Source organism: Oncorhynchus mykiss, chromosome 24, assembly GCF_057628025.1.
Source record: "Oncorhynchus mykiss isolate SJ-2025 chromosome 24, ASM5762802v1, whole genome shotgun sequence".
Classification (NCBI taxonomy): Eukaryota; Metazoa; Chordata; class Actinopteri; order Salmoniformes; family Salmonidae; genus Oncorhynchus; species Oncorhynchus mykiss.
The window spans coordinates 11,337,424-11,354,007 of record NC_143045.1 but is presented as its reverse complement, the minus strand read 5'-3'; the positions used below and the strand labels follow the sequence as shown (position 1 = coordinate 11,354,007).

Below are 16,584 nucleotides of genomic sequence, written 5' to 3'. Positions count from 1 at the left end.
CTTCATAAAACCAAGCAAAAAGAAAACTGAAGTACTGAAGTACAAAGATTTACCTGAACAGAATATTATATTTATATTCAACATGAGCAGATGGTATTGTCATAATAGTAGTAAAGGTACTGTACTATGTTTTTCATTTGACAAGTTGTAAAATAGAGTGGGATTAAAAACAATTTTTACATTAAGTATCACTCCATCAAGGGAAATATGGTATTATTTCTAACAAAGATATCTACATATATTTCAGGCCTTTGTATCCCTGGAGATAATCAACATTCACGTAAACTTTACAGTTTGAAAACATACTGTACCTTGTCCAAAAAGAGTGGTCTCTTGGCACAACTTGGGGTAAATTGAGCCCGGGACATGGTAAATTAAAGTTAGACTCAGCGATATGACGTAGATGCAAAATGAGTCAATTTCCAAAACAATTAAAAGCGTTAAAGCGCTAGGATCAACTACTCTGCTGTTTTGGTGCCCTGACTAGTGAAGTGAACCCATGCACATGTGCAGATAGTGTGTGTGCCTGTGTGAGAGCTAAGTCTTGCATCTCGCTCATCTCAATATTTGCGGTGCTGTTCGTGCCAAGAAATCTTTTGTACTGAATGAAATACCACTACCTTTTTAAAACCATGTCGATATTTATTTCCCAAACACAATTCAACACAATTGCCTTTTTGTCTTTTCATAATAAGTTTATTTTAACACACCTCATTTCTTTACACTTTTAACATAGGCCAGGCCTATGAAATTATGACCTTTTCCTAAATATTTGGTCAAATTATGAATTTTGTGTATGGTTTCCCAGAAACAAGGGTGGGTTAACTTGCCCATTTGGTTCAATTTACCCCACACTCCCCCAATAGGTGGTGTGGTGGGATGACCTCAATATTGGAAAGATAAGCCAGAAGTTGCAGTTTCCACAGATTCCACTCTTTTAGTGAAATTATATTTATCGACAACACAATAAAAGCCCACACATTTCAAAGACAAAATCTATTTTTTTTCATTACATAATCACAATCTTCCCTGTTCTGTTATCACTTAGCAAATTATGGGAGCAGATCAGCCCTTCATTATGTGTTTATGGAAATTTCATATACAAAATAATATGGTGCTTTATTTTCAGTTTAAGAAAGGAATGATATTTCTTTGAGCTGTGTTTCTTGGTCCTGGCCCTGGGGATCCATCAAGCCTCTCATTTGGGGTTGGGTGTATGAGAGTGGGAGTGTGTACCCCTTTGGGTCCCCGGCCCAGGGTTGAGATGCACAGCCTCTGAAGAATGTAAAAATATGCATACAGTACCAGTCAAAAGTTCAGACACACCTACTCATTCAAGGGTTTTTCTTTAATTTTACTATTTTCTACATTGTCGAATAAATGTGAAGACATCCAAACTATGAACTAATACATATGGAATCATGTAGTAACCAAAAAAGTGATAAATAAATAAAAATATATTTGATATTCTTCAAAGTAGCCACCCTTCGCCTTGGTGACAGCTTTGCACACGCTTGGTATTCTCTCAACCAGCTTCATGAGGTAGTCACCTGGAATGCATTTCAATGATTTTATTTGGCAAGTCAGTTAAGAACAAATTCCTATTTGCTATTAATGATGGCCTACTCCAGCCAACACTGGGCCAATTATGCGCCATCCTATAGGACTCCCAGTCACGGCCACTTGTGATACCTTCTGGAATTGAACCAGGGTCTGTAATAACACCTCTAGTACTGAGATGCAGTGCCTTAGACTGCTGCGCCACTCTGGACCCCAATTAACAGGTGTGCTTTGTTAAAAGTTAATTTGTGGAATTTCTTTCCTTCTTAATGTGTTTGAGCCAATCAGTTGTGTTGTGACAAGGTAGGGTGGTATACAGAAGATAGCCCTATTTGGTAAAATACCAAGTCCAGCTCAAATAAGCAAAGAGAAATGACAGTCCGTCATTACGTTAAGACATGAAGGTCAGCCTATCTGGAAACTTTCAAGAACTTTGACCAAGACGGAGAGTGATGGCCTGCTCTCCACAATCCCCTGACCTCAACCCAATTGAGATGGTTTGGGATGAGTTGGACCACAGAGTGAAGGAAAAGCAGCCAACAAGTGTTCAGCATATGTAGGAACTCCTCCAAGACTGTTGGAAAATCATTCCTCATGAATCTGGTTGAGAGAATGCCAAGAGTGTGCAAAGCTGTCATCAAGGCCAAGGGTGGTTACTTTGAAGAATATAAAATAGAAAATATATTTTGATTTGTTTAACACTTTTTTGGTTACTACATGATTCCATATGTGTTATTTCATAGTTTTGATGTCTTCATTATTATTTTACTATGTAGAAAATAGTAAAAATAAAGAAAAACACTTGAATTAGTACATTTTTACTGGTACTATATATTTTAAAAAAGGGATGGTACAGCATCTAATGTACATATTGATTTAATACATTACAGTAATATACAGTCCATAACAATTTGAAATACACTAATATATCAACACAATATAATAAAATGCTGAGGGATTTGATGCAATTCCAGAAATTGCACCGCTGTTACAAAATATGAACTTTCTCTGGTCATCCCACACTATTTAAAGGATTTTGAAGAAGCTGCACCTTTCTCATACTTTGATTCTAATGCACACAAAAAACATTTTGACCTCAGTTTTTGCCCTGCTAGAACGGTTGCATTTTGGATGTCATTACATCTGCCACTAGATGGCAACCTAATACATAGAATACTCCATTCTAGACAGTGTTGTACTGACATAAAACAGAAAAATTCCTCACAGAGGTACACACAGAATGTAAAAAAATGTGTGCCTGTAAGAAAATCAAAAGCACATGAATTGTATTTTGAGGCAACTACGTTTCATCCTATCAGAAAACCACAGAGCTTACTTAGGGAGTTAGTGAAGTATGATTTATGTACCCTAACAATAGTGAAATGCTGAAAAACATGTAAAATGATAGTCTGCGAAAATGTAGACAGCATTTGGGTGGGAGAAATGATTGTCTCTCCACCATTGTGAATCTGAATATCAAAAGACAAATGGTTGGAATGGAAGCTGCTGTGTATCCAGTCTGGATATTATATAGTCCCACAGTCCCAGCGTTTGTGTCCGTCAGTCCTGGCACTATCCTCTGTCTCTGTCTGTTTGTTGGACCAGCCCAATCATCATTAGGCTATATGGAAGATGGCAATAAAAGTGTCCCAGACACCTCTCTGCACAGCGGTGTCTAAGCCCCTTTCCTACCTCTGCTCACAACTCACAGCGGTCATCAATGCTCTTGTAGCGGTCCATGATCCTCAGCACGTCCTCCAGGATGGACGGCCCCAGGTCCAGATCCAAGCCGATCAGGGACTCTGAACGGGAGACGCCGGGAGAGAACCTAGGGCACACGGTGGGCGACTCACTCCGCTCGCTCCCCAGGTCCTCATTGCTCAGGCCAGCGTCTGAATCCAGGCTCAGCCCCCTCCGAGGGTCCAGGGGGCCACAGCTCTCTGACATGGAGTCCTCTGAGGAAACCTCTGAGAAGGAGCCGGAGGAGGGCACCATGTGCCTGAAGGAGGCAGAGTAGCTAAGGTTGTGGCAGGGGTCCATGTAGCAGCCGACACCCTGGTCACACACAGAAATAGAGTAATGCTTCTGCTGGTTTTGGTTATGGTTGTTTGGCTGAGGTTGGTACTGTTGCTGCTGGCACTGGGGGGTTGAGTCCTCCAGGTGAAGTCGAGGTGGCTTGGGCGGGGCCTGCTCGTGGGCGATGAACACAGGCATGGAGATGGTACTCTTCAGCATGCTGGTGGAGTGGTGGTAGGGGTTGCGGTGGTTGTTACAAGAGTGGTTGGATCCTTTGTCGTTCATGGGGTAGGCCTCTTCCAGATGCCTCTCCATACTGTGGGACCGTGGTAAGCCGTTCAGGGAGGGCAACATGTCCATCTTGCCCTGCAAAAAGCCCACGTCTCCGAACATGTCGCCCTCCCCCTCCGGCCCGACATGGGCACTGTGGCGCATGTCCCCTAGCGGGGGGCTAATCATGTCGCTGGACAAGACGTCTCGCAGCTTGAGCTTCTTCCCCCACTTTGGTGTGGTAGTCTTTAAGTACATGGGCGTCTTGGCTGGCATTCTGTTTCCCAGAATTCAGTGTGTGAGGGGATCGTCTCTCAGTGATAAGATTTGCACCTCCTTTTAATGATATGCCAGACAAAAGTGATTTTTATTGTTTATCCTTGTCCTTACTTTGTCCACTTCTTGGTGATCACAGTGGCATGTAGGCCTTGACCGGAGATCAACACACTCTCAAAAAGTCACCATTATTCAGTAAGGGTGGTGGGTGTTCCAGCTTCAAAGCCTCCCTTCTTCCTTATCTTTTGGCCTCTCTGAAGATGAAGAATCCTTTGGCTGCCTTTATGTCTGCTGATTCTCTGACGAGGCTCAGTTGCTTTGGGAATGTGGCATCAAAACGCTAGGCTTGGAGGTCTGTGGAGACACAGAGAGAAAGACAGAGAAAGATTTACACCCTTGGAGCCAGAGGACAGAAAATATAAGGGGAAACACTTCAAGAATCTGTGTTTGCTGAGGGGGACTGGCTGAAACCACACAAAATGCCTTTAGTTTAACATGGCAGATGATGTGTGCTGATTTGAGGTTTGTGTGGGGTTTTGCAGTGAATCACACATTAAATCATACACCCTCAGGAAATCATTGCACATTCCAAAGACTTGCTAGACTTTTGTGGAAACACAATTTGCCAAGGAAGTTGTTTGTTCAAAAGATTTTATGTGCGTCTCCCTGTGTGGTAACCTGTTATCAGGGCCTCTTTGTGCTTCCGTTGCTGAGACAAACATTGCGTATTATACAGCTGCGTACATACTGAGGGAGCAAGAGAGATTATCATACAATACTAACACTTTACATACTAAACTAACACTTTACATTTACATACACATTTAAATGCACGTTAACTGTAGACTTTTTCTTCAAAGTCCATTTGGATAACAGACATAAAAAAATCACGATCATCATGATCTGTTGGCTTTTGCATAGCATCCTTATTTCCACATTTACAGCCATATTCTAAAATGTATGAAATTGTTTTTTTCCTCATCAATCTACACACAATACCCTATAATGACAAAGTGAAAAAAAATTCTAGACATTTTTGCTAATTTATACAAATTAAATGAACAGATATCACATTTACCTAAAGTATTCAAACCCTTTACTCTGTACTTTGTTGAAGCACCTTTGGCAGCGATTACAGCCTTGAGTATGACGCTACAAGCTTGGCACACCTGTATTTGGGGAGTTTCTCCCATTCTTCTCTGCAGATCCTCTCAAGCTCTGTCAGGTTGGATTGGGGAGCATTGCTGCACAGCTATTTTCAGGTCTCTTCTGGAAGGTTCTCCCATCTCCACACAGGATCCCTAAAGCCCTGTCAGAGTGAACATTGGATTCTTGGTTTCCTCCCTGACCAAGGCCCTTCTCCCCCGATTGCTCAGTTTTGCTGTGCGGCCAGCTCTAGGACGGGTCTTGGTGGTTCCAAACTTCTTCCATTTAAGAATGATGGAGGTCACTGTGTTCTTGGGGACCTTCAATACTACCTACTCCAGATCTGTGCCTCAACAAAATTGAGGAAGTTGGGGGCTCCCGAGTGGCGCAGTTGTCTAAGACACTGCATCTCAGTGCAAGAGGCATCACTGCAGTACCTGGTTTGAATCCAGGCTGCATCACATCCGGCTGTGATTGGGAGTCCCATAGGGCAGTGCCCAGTGTTATCCGGGGTAGGCCGGCATTGTAAATAAGAATTTGTTATTAACTGACTTGCCTAGTTAAATAAAGGATAAATACATTTTTAATATCCTGTCTCAGCGCTCTATGGACAATTCCTTAAACCTCATGCCTTTGGTTTTTGCCCTGACATGCACTGTCAACTGCGGGACCTTTATAGACAGGTGTGTGCTTTTCCAAATCATGTCCAATCAATAGAATTGACCACAGGTGGACTCCAATCAAGTTGTAGAAACATCTCAAGGATGATCAAGTTAACAGGATGCACCTGGGCTCAATTTCGAGTCTCATAGCAAAGGGTCTGAATACTTACATAAATAAGGTATTTCTGTTTTTTTGTTTATAATACATTTGTTCAAATTTCCTAAAACCTGTTTTTGCATTGTCATTATGGGGTATTGTGCATAGATTGCTGAGGAAATTGTTTTATTTAATCAATTTCAGAATAAGGCTGTAACAAAATGTGGAAAAAGTCAAGGGGTCTGAATATTTTCCGAATGCACTGTAGATACAAAAGTATGTGGACACCCCTTTAAAAATGGTTGCACCTATTATAGCCACACCAGTTGATTACAGGTGTATAAAATCGAGCACACAGGCATGCAATCTCCATAGACAAACATTTGCAGTCAAATGGCGTTACCGAAGAGCTCAGTGACTTTCAACGTGGAACCATCAAAGGATGCCACGTTTCCAACAAGTCAGTCAAATTTCTGCTCTGCTCGAGCTGTCCATGTCAACTGTAATTGCTGTTATTGTGAAGTGGAAACGTCTATGAGCAACAACGGCTCAGCCGTGATGTGGTAGAACACACAAGCTCACAGAACCGGGCCGCCGAGTGCTGAACTGTTCGTCGGGAGCTTCATGAAATGGGTTTCCATAGCAGACACACAAGCCTAAGATCACAATGTGTAATGCCCTGGTGTAAAGCTCGCCGTAATTGGACTCTGAAGCAGTGCAAACGCGTTCTCTGGAGTGATGAATCAAGCTTCACCATCTGGCAGTCCGACGGACGAATCTGGGTTTGGCCGATGCCAGGAAATACTACTGTAAAGTTTGGTGGATAACGAATAATGGTCGGGGACTGTTTATCATATTTCAGGCTAGGGCCCTTAGTTACAGTGAAGGGAAATCCTAATGCTACAGTATACAATGACATTTTAGATGATTCTGTGCTTCCAACTTTATGGCAACAGTTTGGGGAAGGTCCTTTCCTGTTTCAGCATGACAATGCCCTTGTGTACAAAGCGAGGTCCATACAGAAAGGGTTTGTTGAGATCGGTGTGGAATAACTTAACTGGCCTGCACAGAGCCCTGACCTCAACCCCATCGAATACCTTTGGGATGAATTGGTACGCCGACTGCGAGCAAGGCCTAACCTCCCAATGTCAGTGTCCAACCTCACTAATGCTCTTGTGGCTGAATGTAAGCAAGTCCCACAGCAATGTTCCTACATCTAATGGAAATCCTTCCCAGAAGAGTGGGTCTGTTATAGCAGCAAAGGGGGGATCAACTCCATATTCATACCCATGATTTTGGAATGAGATGTTCGGCGAGCAGGTGTCTACATACTTTTGGTCATTTAGTGTAGTTCGTGGCTGTGCTCTAAGCTGACTCACTGATGATACTGCTTACTGCATTCAGCTGATGACATTATCGTTAATTATCTCAGTTAATGGAATCCCCACCAAACCTAGGACTTTACGCCTTCTGAAAACCTTCTTCATCAGGAGTCACGTGTTTAAAAGTTAAAACAATGTGAATGTCTAATAAGAATTGAGGGGATTTGTGTATGAATCATATCCTGTATGAGTTATAGTACTATTGTCTCACTTGATATGTGTTGAAATGTTACACATTTTCTACTGCAGCCAGTCGACTCCTGGCATCTCTAACCGTCATGTGAATTTTAACACGTTAGCTTCACATATAAAGCTGCTTGAGATCTTTGTAAGAGGAGAGGTGTTGAGACTTGTTGGTGATGATTTTCACAGTGTTAATTGACTGCAGAGTCATTGGCCACATAGTGACAAGGTATTGTGTCACTGTGTAGAGAAATCAAATGGGGGCTGATCGTGAAAGTACTATACCATTTCTGCGACACACCATCAGATAAGATACAAACAGCCCACTATTCTCTGAGACAGAGAGATTGAATTCTCCTTCTTGAGTTGGAAGTAAACAATATTTCACCCTTATATCTCTATATTATGTGTCTGTCAGATTGTAGTGAATCTATAAACATGCTGGTTGTCAAACACAATAGGGATAAAGTGCTGGGCTGGCCCATGCATTCTGACAGTCCTTGCACTGCATGACAATGATGTCCTGCTACACTCTTTATTTAACTAGGTAAGTCAGTTAAGGACAAATGCTTATTTCCAATGCCAGCCTACCCCGGCCAAATTGTGCACCGCCCTATGGGACTCCCAATCACAACCGGATGTGATTCAGCCTGAATTTGAACCAGGGACTGAAGTGACTCCTCTTGCACTGAGATGCAGTGCCTCAGACCGCTGCGCCACTCAGGAGCCCTAGGGTTTTTATTCAGGCCCTATTCCTCACCTATTTATTGACTACTGATAAGACAGTTGGATGAAAACTGACAAAAATGTTGATTTACTCATCACAACTGTGAAGTGACAGATATTCCTAAATATTGCTTGTTAATTCAAATATTAATGGTGATATTTAAAGGTTGAATGCAGCCATTTAAAAAAAAATCTCAATATCAAATAATTTCTGGTTAACAATGAATTATCTTACAGTGATTGTGTTCAATTAAAATGGTAAAAAATAAACAGAAATAACTTCTTAGCAAAGAGCAATTTCCCAAGCAAGAATTTGGGGAGTGGGCTGAGTGGAGAGGGGGAAACTGAAAACTAGCTGTAATTGACAAAGAGGTTTGGAACTCACAATCTTATTGGTCAATTAACTCATTTCTGCCTGGTGATATCACCAGGCAAGCCAAAACAGGCTGAAATGTCACGTTATCTTTTCAAACAGCTATTACACTAAAATGGCATTATCATCCTTTTCACAATTTCTAAGTTTATTTCCAAACTCATAGTGTGGAAATATATATAAAACACAGGAAATCACGTTTCTGATTGCAATGGGCCTTTAAAATATATATTTTTTTATGATATATTTTGTTATTATTTCCCTGGACACATATGTAACATAGTTATTCAAGCCAAACATATGTTTGTAGTTTCTTTCCGCCACATATGGTCTCAATTTGCGTTGTGTATCAGAAGGTTATACCATTATACAGCCAGTTCCGCACTCCTTGTTACATCTCTAGTCGAACAAGGAAAGTAGCTATTGAGAAATTGTGAATCATTCCTTGTCCTGAAGTTCGTAATTCGGCCATCCTAATGGCACGTAGTTCCCCTAAACAGAATACGTTTTGCGTCATACGTAATGTGGTTGACCTTTTGCTTAGTTTTTCTCTCTTCTGGTGACCAATGTGTTTTTGCACTATAACCAGACCAACAAAATAACCCAATGCCCAATCTATTAAATAATGGTAATAGTGTATTTTGCAATGGACGTAAGACATTAATATCCAGACGTTTTGGGAAAAGGGAATACTCAGGCTATTGCGCAAATGTATTCCTTGTCAATTTTAGCATCATTCATCTATGTTGTGAATATTGCTGTGTATATTCTGTAGCCTACCTAGACCGTATAATTTACTCATGGCAGCAGTGAATTCAATCCGTTCAATGTTGATGAGGTAATGCCTAAGCATCTAAATGTATGGCCAATGTAATTTGTCATCTGGTTTGTGGAAAACAGATTTCTGGGTTTGAAATTAGATTGCAAATCAAATCAAATCGTATTGTTCACGTACACATGGTTAGCATATGTTAATGTGCTTAAAGCGAGACAGGCTCTGATTTATTGTCGTGATTAAGGTCCCAGGTTATTGTGACCTTGAGTAACAGAGTCTCACTCAGACCCATTTGTTCCTGCCCACTGGTTGAATCAACGTTGTTTCCACGTCATTGAAATTATGTTGAACCAACGTGGAATAGACGTTGAATTGACGTCTGTGTCCAGTGGATGGGTTGTACGGACACAAGCCTTATGTAATATTTAGGCTCTGAGATCATCCAATTCCCGGACATCCCCCAGTTAACTATTTGGTAGGCTACCACTGTATACCTGCTAATCCCCACACACAACTCGGCTATTTTAAACGCGATTCTTTTCCAAGAGAGCAATGCATAAGCCCACAAACGGTTTACGTTCGTAGGCATATAGGACACACGCTTGAAGGAGTAGCCGTTCAAGTTTATTCAAGAGGCCATTGATTAGGGTATACCAGATGGATACTATAAAAGGCTGTGTATAATAATGGGATGATGTAGGCTACATTATTAAATGATTATAAGGAATATACCCAAACAAAAGTACGAACACGTTTATAGCAAACAACTGACTTTAAAGTGGCCTTCTCACCGACTCATTTTGTGAGGGTCGCGTGGCTCACACTGGATACTTTTGTTAGTGGAAAGCCCTGTTATACATAAGCTTTTAATCTTCTTAAAATATTAGATCCCTCATAATCAGATGCAGAACGTGGTTCCGAATTTTTCGAATTGTATCCATGTTACCAATTTACGCACATTTAAGCTGCTCATCTCATGTGAATAAGTCATTTCAACACATTTTGATTTTGATATTAGTAAAAAAAGAACAGCGGTATAAACTGTTTTCTAATTTGCAGGCATGCAGGCTGGTGAAATAGAACCGATGTATTATTATAATTTAGGTGAGAGATATTCGGTCACAGGACGGACAAGTGACAAAAATACTTGGAAAGTAACTGTTTTAATTTCGTAATAATAGTCTAACAGAAGTAAATAATACTTGCCTACCTTGTACATGAATAGCTATATTTCCACAAGGAATAATCACGGAGCTGTCTATAGTCCACCGTTAAGGCGTCAGCTTCTCTCGTTAGTATAAGAACAGGTAAACCTCTTACTGCGAACTGTTTCTGGAGTCGAGGAGCCTCGCAAGAGAAGGGAGGGGACGTGATGGTTGTGAATTAAGAAAGTGAAAGGGGATCCTGTGAGGCGCGCTCTTGGACGCAATTAACTCATGGTAATGTATTGTAGGCTAAATAGCAAGCAGCAACAGATTATTCAAAAACAAATTGAAAGTAAATTCATCACACAGATTATTAAATGTTTGGCTAAGCATAAAACAGGCGTTTTTAAAGTTCAGTGAAGCACAAACACAGTTGATGTGCACATTCTGCATATGGGTCAACCAATTAAGCATAGGCCTAATAGTTTTGAGCAGGGGCGCAACTTTGGTTTTAGGAGTGGGGGGGGCATTTTTTATCCAGTCAGATAAACACTCTAAACAGCCTACCTAACTGTTCGGAAGTGTCCTCATGGTCCTAAAGCACAACGTTGCCTCGTTTTGTATCACATTCCAATGATAAAACTGGGGGGGGGGGGGGTGCAATTTCAGAATCTGGCAGGACAGTGAATGTTGCGACCCTGGTTTTGAGTATGTGATATTGTGAAAGTCAGCGTTTAAAATGGATCTGTCATTGCTTTTCCCATCTCTGGGGAACTGTCATGATGGCCAAGAAGTACCTAGGCAGGCCTACTGTCCCGCCAGATAATGAATCATCCAATGGCTCGATGGTTAATTCTGAAGGTGATGTGACAGCACTGTTCCCCAGACTTTACCTGATGGCCCCATGCACAACAATTTGGACACGGTCCAAAGACCTGCAATTATATTTCTGTTCAGTGTAGTATGATATATTAAGTTCTACTGCTTTAGTATGATATGCTGCCTTCGAATGCTTTAGTGTGATATGCTACATTAGGTCAGGGGTTAAAGTTAGGGTTAAGATTAGAGGTTAGGTTAAAGGGTTAAGGTTAGGTTTTAGGGGAAGGGTTAGCTAACATGCTAAGTAGTTGCAAACAAGCTAAAAAAAGTAGTAAGTACAGTGCCTTGCGAAAGTATTCGGCGGATTTTTTTCACTGAATTGACTTCACACTGTAAAATTACTTGCAGGCAGAACAACCACAAAACATTCTACAAAATAAATCTTCATTTAACTTTTATGGTCTTGTAGTTTAAATGCTCATTAAAGTTAAACCCAAGAACTTGAGAGTGGAATTGTTTACAGGTTCCAACACACACACACACACCATACTACAATTCCAGCCTTTGAAGTGCTGAGAGAATCTTTACACAAGATAAGAAATGACACAGGCCAGGGCAATAGACTGATAGTAAATGTGGATAGATCAAAGAGAGTACAAGCACTCTACAAAACGGGAGATAGTTATGAAAACGGTTGAGTAATTGGGGGCACAGACAGAGTGGGGTAAAGTCAAGAGGACCCCCTCAAAGGTTGTGTGGGTCCTGTCCCTCCACCCTCCACCTCCACCCCCAACCCTGCCTCTAATCTGTCTGGTCTGCTGTGGACCTTCTCTGCCTGTGCTGCTGGGTTTATCATATGCTGCAGTCCTTTCTTGCTGTGTGGGTTCAACAGCTGGCCAGCTCTCACAGCACAGAGCTGAATAGGGCTCTGTGGGCCTGGTCACAGCTACAATGACCCCTCCCAATCTTGGTTCCCCTCACGACCCCGTAGAAAGTCTCAGATGGCTACCTAAATCCATCAAGGGCTCCTTTGTTGATCAGAGAACACTGACAATCATACAGTATTAAATTGAGCAAATTTGGGCAGTGAAAGTCATGGACAATGGACAGCTGAGCAACAGAGTGACCTCACAAGCAGGAATCCTGGGAATTCTGGGATGTGTGTGTGTTCACGTCATGTGGTTTCCATCATAGATGACTTCGAGTGCTTCAGCTAAACTCAAGGGGGGAAATTGGGCTGAGAAGCTCCATTTGGAAAGGATGACTCAAAGCGGGAAGGAGATTAAATAGTCAGGCAGTCAAGTTCTACTCAGTGTCAGAGTGTGAAGCAGCAGTAACCCTGACTCAATCCCTCACAAATCAACTGCAACTGTCTACCCAGTTTAGAGTAGGATGTGCAAGTCAGTAACGGTTATAAACTCATAGTGAAAAACTGCTGGACACTTTTGCATCAAGAGAAATGGGTAAGGAAGGAGAATGGCCACCAAATGCTTATGTGTTGGTACTGATGTATTTCAGTTCTTTACAGTCTAATTTAAAACGTGTCGTAAAAAGACAGACAGTCTTGTTGACGGACAACTAAAAGATTTCTGTAAAATAAAACAAGGAAGACAACAAACATTTATTATAGAATGCTTTATTGAATGAACTTGTAAAATTCATTCGTGGTCACTTTTTCCACATACTTTTTCATTGGGTGTATAGGCCTGTGAAACACATAACAATGAATGATAAAACAGGAGGGGGCGAGGCAGATGAAAATAGCAGAGGGTGAAGGAAGGATGCTGAAAAAGTAGCCGTCCCCCACGCTACTGTACACACAGGCGGTTAGACAGCCAGTCACCACCCTCTGTCACTTCTCCCTCTCTCTTTTTTCTTTCCCACCCACTCTCACTCTTTCACACACACACACACACACACACACACACACACACACACACACACACACACACACACACACACACACACACACACACACACTTCCCTTTAAGGAAGGCCAACCATCCCTGTCTCCTCCCTTTCCCATCATTCTCTCTGTCCCCCCACGACAGGGCCAGGGTGGATTTGTGGGTCATGGATAAGGGCACGCTAGAGCAAACAAACCAAAATAGTCAACAACAAAGAAAGAGAGGAAGGGACTAAACACTACACTGCCAAACTTGGACGGATAGCTACTTATCAATGATTGGTAGATGGTCAATTGGGCTGGAACATTTTGAACCTAATGGAGGAAAGATTATGTACTAAACCTGATTCGACAGAAGTCACATACATACACAAACAAACATACACTACTAAAAGTGAACCTGGGAAACACTACAGCTGAGCAGTAAGATAAATAAACAGAGCTCACGGCTCATTGAATGTGACCAAATCTCAAGGGGATGGAGGGCACAATACTTCACAGTGAGTGGGGCAGCAAGTTCACACAGTGAGAGCCCAGAGGGCCTTTTCACAATTTCTCATGCCAAAGTCTACCCTGAAAAACATTGGGAGCAGTGGGGCATGTTGGAGTTTGGGTGCCGACTCAAGGGCACTACAGGCGACTTTTAGACAGTTGGAATAAATCTTTATCCTGTTCCACAGATGGATTCTGAGTTTGTGTGCTTTTGACCACAACAGGATTGTGAGATGCTGAATGTTGGTGGCATAGGGAGGACGAAGGCCTTATTAATTGACAACACGTTTTGTTTTCTTAATCACCCTAAATCAGTGCCGCTTGTCTTGGTTGTATTGTAGATGATAATGCCAGTTGAGTCAGAGTAGAGCGACACCTACATCCTCTTTCCCTGTTATAGATAGTACTTTCTCAGACTATCAGTTCATAAGAGCCTTAAAAGAAATGCAGGCGCTAAAACAAACCACATCTGCAAATATGCTTCATGGCAGTATAAAAAGTAAAACATTTGTTCCTGAACACCCATAATAGATCACTGCATAATAACCTATTTTAGTACTTCAAAGCATCAACCTATAAAGTAGTGAGTCAAGGGGAAGGGGCCTGCTAAAGAGGACTGGACGTTTCACTGTGTTATTTCCAAAGGAAGTCAGAGCTTTGTTTTGAAGTTTCTTGAACAGCCACTGTGGCGTGGAGGAGCAAAGTTGTCTCTACCATACGCAGACAGGAGTATTCTCATGGAAAGCAAGTGTTGCGTGGAATTCTTCCAAAGGGCAGAGGAAATGGGGAGGGGGGGGTACAAGCTGGGATTGAAGTCCCACGGGAATTGCAAACTTGACGGTCCCAGACGTTTGGCACAACACTTTGGAGGGGTACATGGTGTTCACACAAAGGAGAAATAGCACAATTGACCTCATGTGGGTAAGCTTCCCATGTATACATCAAGAGCAGTACATTTTTCTATAATTTGACTCACTCCAGACTGTGGCTGTTTTATTGTTTTGGATATTATTAGCATTTTGAGATGTGTGCATTCATTGCCCACAGGGAGACATTCACTGGCATGCAACACTCCACCAAACACAACAACAATGTGTACACCAGAAAGCTATCTGTGTCATATCTCCACCAGACACATGCCAAGGGGTTGATGTCAGTCTGTTCATCCAAATATACAATAATGTCACTGATGCTGAGAAAATGCTAAAGTACATTGTTCGTGGGAGCAAATACAAAAAAATCCTATTTTCTCCCATGTTTGGCCCTGAAAATGTTTGCATATCTGATGCATAAGAAGATGAAAAGAAGATGGCATGACAATGTTGTGCAACTTTAAGGGCCGATTTCCCAAACACAGATTAAGCCTAGTCCTAGATTTATTAGGGCTTTGAATTAGGATTCTCAATTATGAATGCTCTTTAGTCCAGGATTAGGTTTAATCTGTGTCTGGGAAACAAACCTTTTTTTATGATGGTTAATGTTTTCTGCGGCTGACTCCTCCAGAAAAGCAGCTCAGACCGGAGTTTAGAAGGATTCAGCTGATGTTGATCAGTGATCAAGCAGGAATGTTAGTAGAATACTGAATACACAGAAGGAGCCCCCAGCTGATGGCAGTACTACAAATCCCAGGTGCCTTCCAATCCTGACCTATTTTAACCCATAATTAAATGTCCAATGCAGCCATTTCTATCTCAATATCAAATAATTTCTGGATAATAATGAATTACCTTACTGTGATTGTTTTCAATTAAAATAGTTTAAAATAAACAAAAATAGCTTCTAAGAAAATAATTTCTCAAGCAAGAATGGGAGTGATCTGAGTAGGGAGGGGAAAATGGAAAATTAGCTGTTATTGGCACAGAGGATCGGAACTATTTTTTATTGGTCTACAAACTAATTTACCACCTGGCGATGTCACCAAGCAGGCCAAAACTCCATCCCACCAAAACAGGATGAAATTTCAGGCTGTCTTTTCAAACTCATTATCATTTTCTTTTTTTTTTTTCTTTAAATTTTTTTTTTACCCCTTTTTCTCCCCAATTTCGTGGTATCCAATTGTTGTAGTAGCTACTATCTTGTCTCATCGCTACAACTCCCGTACGGGCTCGGGAGAGACGAAGGTTGAAAGTCATGCGTCCTCCGATACACAACCCAACCAGCCGCACTGCTTCTTAACACAGCGCGCCTCCAACCCGGAAGCCAGCCGCACCAATGTGTCGGAGGATACACCGTGTACCTGGCAACCTTGGTTAGCGCGCACTGCGCCCGGCCCGCCACAGGAGTCGCTGGTGTGCGATGAGACAAGGACATCCCTACTGACCAAGCCCTCCCTAACCCGGACGACGCTAGGCCATTGTGCGTTGCCCCACGGACCTCCCCGTCGCGGCCGGTTACGACAGGCGGGAACCCAGGGACTCTGATGGCACAGCTGGCGCTGCAGTACAGCGCCCTTAACCACTGCACCACCCGGGAGGCCCCGGCATTATCATTTTCATAGTATTATTCCAACCTCATAGTGTGGAAATATATGTAAAATACAGGATATTCATGTTTTTGACTGCACTGGGCCTTTAAGGAGATCAGGGATGCTAGCTATATATACACTGCTCAAAAAAATAAAGGGAACACTTAAACAACACAATGTAACTCCAAGTCAATCACACTTCTGTGAAATTAAACTGTCCACTTAGGAAGTAACACTGATTGACAATACATTTCACATGCTGTTGTGCAAATGGAATAGACAACAGGTGGAA

The 16,584-nt window shown here is 41.9% G+C and overlaps 1 protein-coding gene across 2 annotated transcripts; it reads right to left on the bottom strand.

Annotated features, from left to right (window-relative positions):
• Nucleotides 1-674: 674 nt before the first annotated feature.
• On the bottom strand, nucleotides 675-11,075 carry LOC110503719 (cdc42 effector protein 2). 2 transcript variants are annotated; one of them, XM_090218264.1, is made up of 3 exons: nucleotides 10,677-10,818; nucleotides 5,292-5,431; nucleotides 2,421-4,476 (listed from the first exon to the last, which is right to left on the bottom strand). In XM_090218264.1, exon 3 carries the CDS (start codon nucleotides 4,120-4,122, stop codon nucleotides 3,259-3,261), a length of 864 nt encoding a protein of 287 aa, XP_090074390.1. In that variant the 5' UTR covers nucleotides 4,123-4,476; nucleotides 5,292-5,431; nucleotides 10,677-10,818; the 3' UTR covers nucleotides 2,421-3,258. The 2 variants fall into 2 exon arrangements, with proteins under 2 accessions (XP_021437873.1, XP_090074390.1); XM_021582198.3 differs by lacking the exon at nucleotides 5,292-5,431 and having other exon boundaries at nucleotides 675-4,476; nucleotides 10,677-11,075.
• Nucleotides 11,076-16,584: the final 5,509 nt, after the last annotated feature.